A 2589-nucleotide genomic window follows, 5' to 3' on the forward strand; every position below is an offset into this window, starting at 1 on the left:
TTAATCAAAGTAGACAAGCCTAGGATTTTATTCTTCCCCCTATGTGATTATTATTCCCCCAATTCCTTCAATTATGCAAGCAATTAACCCGGATTATTAACCTGAGATGCTAAAATAATCATAACCCGCTTCCGCGTGTATTACAATTCTAATACTCTAGATTCAATTACTATATTCCTATGCAATTAATTCTAGAACACAGCATTAAGCACAAATCTCAATAATGGCTACCTAAGAGATTAACTATATTCCTATGTTAATACCACAAAGGCTCTTCTACCACAGTTCTAATTATTAACCCGATCTTCCGATTCATGCGATTAACAATAACATAAAAGCACATAAGTTGATCAAGTTCATGCACTTAATAAAACAAGTAGAAGAAATAATCCGGAATTAAAACTTGCATAAAATCATAGAATTGGGTTCATAAATCCCACATAGGGTTCCAAATAAAATCCTAGAAATAAGTAGTTTAGCTACTCATAATTAAATCAAAAACGCAAATAAAATAAATCATAGACGATAAATCTTTGCTTGGAGTCTTCGAATTCTTCGTCTTCGTTATTGCTTTGTTGCTCTTGAAATTGCGTAAAAAGATCGCTAATTGTGTGCTTGGCTTGGTCTTATATAGGGTGAAGAACTTGGGGAAGAAGGCAGTTTCCTTGTGCAATTAAAATTCCTTTACTGCGCAATTTCGGAGGCTCGGACGGGGGTCCCATAATTTACACTAAAACTGGGACGGGGTCCGAGCCTTGTTTCTTCAGAATTTTGATTTTTTCACTTTTGGCCCATATTTTCTCCAAAATTGCAGTTTTGACCCCAAACTTTTCAAATTCTTCAATTTGTACCTAAAATACAATAAATTAACTTTTTAAGCACCAATTATCGTTAAAACACACCAAAAGCTCAAATAAAAAGATATGATAATGTGTAAAAATATACACTTAACAAGTACTTAGGTATATAGTTCGTCTTTCGTCGGGTAGTATGCTCTCATGGCAAGACCACAAATCCCGCGACCGTACGGATCATCCGAATATAGCCTCGTTCTCCCCAATTGCGGCCCCAACTATTCTTCACCAGCCAATAGTCGGTATCACTCACGGTTGTTCCGTACCCAATTATAGTAACAATATGATCTGGTGTTGTTCCGCAGGGCCCATCGAACACACCCTAACAATTAAATTAAATTAAATTAAAAATTATATATTATTTAATTTATCGATGAATGCACGAAACTTACTTTTGAGTAATGCCAGAATCCCATGCTCCTTGCATCGATCTCTACGGTCACCGGTTGCCTAGCGACTCTTTTCATTAGCAAATCTTCACAATAGGGAGGAACTTGGCCGTAGCCGTTTATCCGCACCGTTGGGTTATTTTTCTGCAATATATAGAAATTCAAAAATAAGTTAATTATAAAAACATTAAGAGCCTGTTTGGCTAAGTTTATAAGCTCCTAAAAACATCTTATAAGATGTTTAGGAGCTTATAAGTTGTTAAAAGGTGTTTGGTAAAAAAATTGCAAAAGATCTTATTTTTTCCAAAAATAAGCTGTTAGGGAGCTTATAAGATGTTTTTAAAAAAGTACCTCTACCCCACCTTTTTTCTTTAAGATTTTATTTGCTTCTTTACTAAAACACTTAAAATACAAAATTACCCTCAAATACTATATTATATTACATGAATACTAATAATATTTATATTTTATCAAAACAGCGTATTCTTGTAATCAAGATTAATAATTAGTTAAATATAATTATCGTAATTATCATAATAATTGTAAAAAAATTATTCTCTATTTATATTTTATATGTATATAAAAATACACGAATATTCTTATTATCTCCATAATAAATTATATTTCTTTCATCTATAAAAAAAATTATATTTCTTGTACAACTTTTATTTTATATTATTAATATTATTTGAAAAAATAATTTGTAAATATTATAATAATATTTTAGGAACAAAAGTATTTGAGTTAAATAAGTTAACAATTATACTGGCGTCATGTACTTTTTTGTCATTATAGCAATAAACAGACCTTTTATTTCCAAACACCTGAACAACTTATAAAAATAAAAAGTAACTTATAAGCTACATATCCAAACACCTTAAAAAATAATTTTTAAAATAAGATCTAACAGCTTATCAGCTCCTAAAACATCTTATCAGATGTAGGAGCTTATAAGATGTTTTAAATAAGCTTAGCCAAACGGGCTCTAAGTACTACGTACAATATTGAATCACTAAAAATATATAAGTATACCTTTTCCATTTGACAAAAGTTTCCGTATTTGTCTTCGTACGGGTAATTATTATTGTTTGTGATCCCATTTTCCATGATATACTGAAACGCTACGGTTGCATATCCTCCATCGCAATGTTATGTTTGTTTCCCGTATCACAATCCACCAATTCCTAGGTGGACAATGGGATCAATCTTTTATTCCGAATGTAATTTATGCCTTCGACAGCCGCAATCGACACAAATGCACAACAACTACATGTAGAAATCACAATGCAGAAGATGAGAGGATAGAGATTTAGAGCATATGGAGAGGAAAATGAGAGAGAAGGAGA

The 2589-nt window shown here is 31.7% G+C and overlaps 1 protein-coding gene across 1 annotated transcript; it reads right to left on the bottom strand.

Annotated features, from left to right (window-relative positions):
* Nucleotides 1–996: 996 nt before the first annotated feature.
* On the bottom strand, nt 997–2350 carry LOC148767901 (vignain-like). The gene is made up of 3 exons (XM_088822683.1): nt 2276–2350; nt 1247–1387; nt 997–1176 (listed from the first exon to the last, which is right to left on the bottom strand). Exons 1-3 carry the CDS (start codon nt 2348–2350, stop codon nt 997–999), a joined length of 396 nt encoding a protein of 131 aa, XP_088678809.1.
* Between the last annotated feature and the right edge of the window lie 239 nt (nt 2351–2589).

Source organism: Erythranthe guttata, chromosome 9, assembly GCF_056151865.1.
Source record: "Erythranthe guttata isolate IM_541 chromosome 9, IM_541, whole genome shotgun sequence".
Taxonomy (NCBI): Eukaryota; Viridiplantae; Streptophyta; class Magnoliopsida; order Lamiales; family Phrymaceae; genus Erythranthe; species Erythranthe guttata.

Coding starts and splice junctions, on each gene's coding strand:
- LOC148767901 (XM_088822683.1), bottom strand. CDS start 2,350: ATGGAAAATGGGATCACAAACAATAATAATTACCCGTACGAAGACAAA. Junction 1,388..2,275: donor ACTTTTGTCAAATGGAAAAG/GTATACTTATAT, acceptor TATATATTGCAG/AAAAATAACCCAACGGTGCG. Junction 1,177..1,246: donor GATTCTGGCATTACTCAAAA/GTAAGTTTCGTG, acceptor TTTAATTGTTAG/GGTGTGTTCGATGGGCCCTG.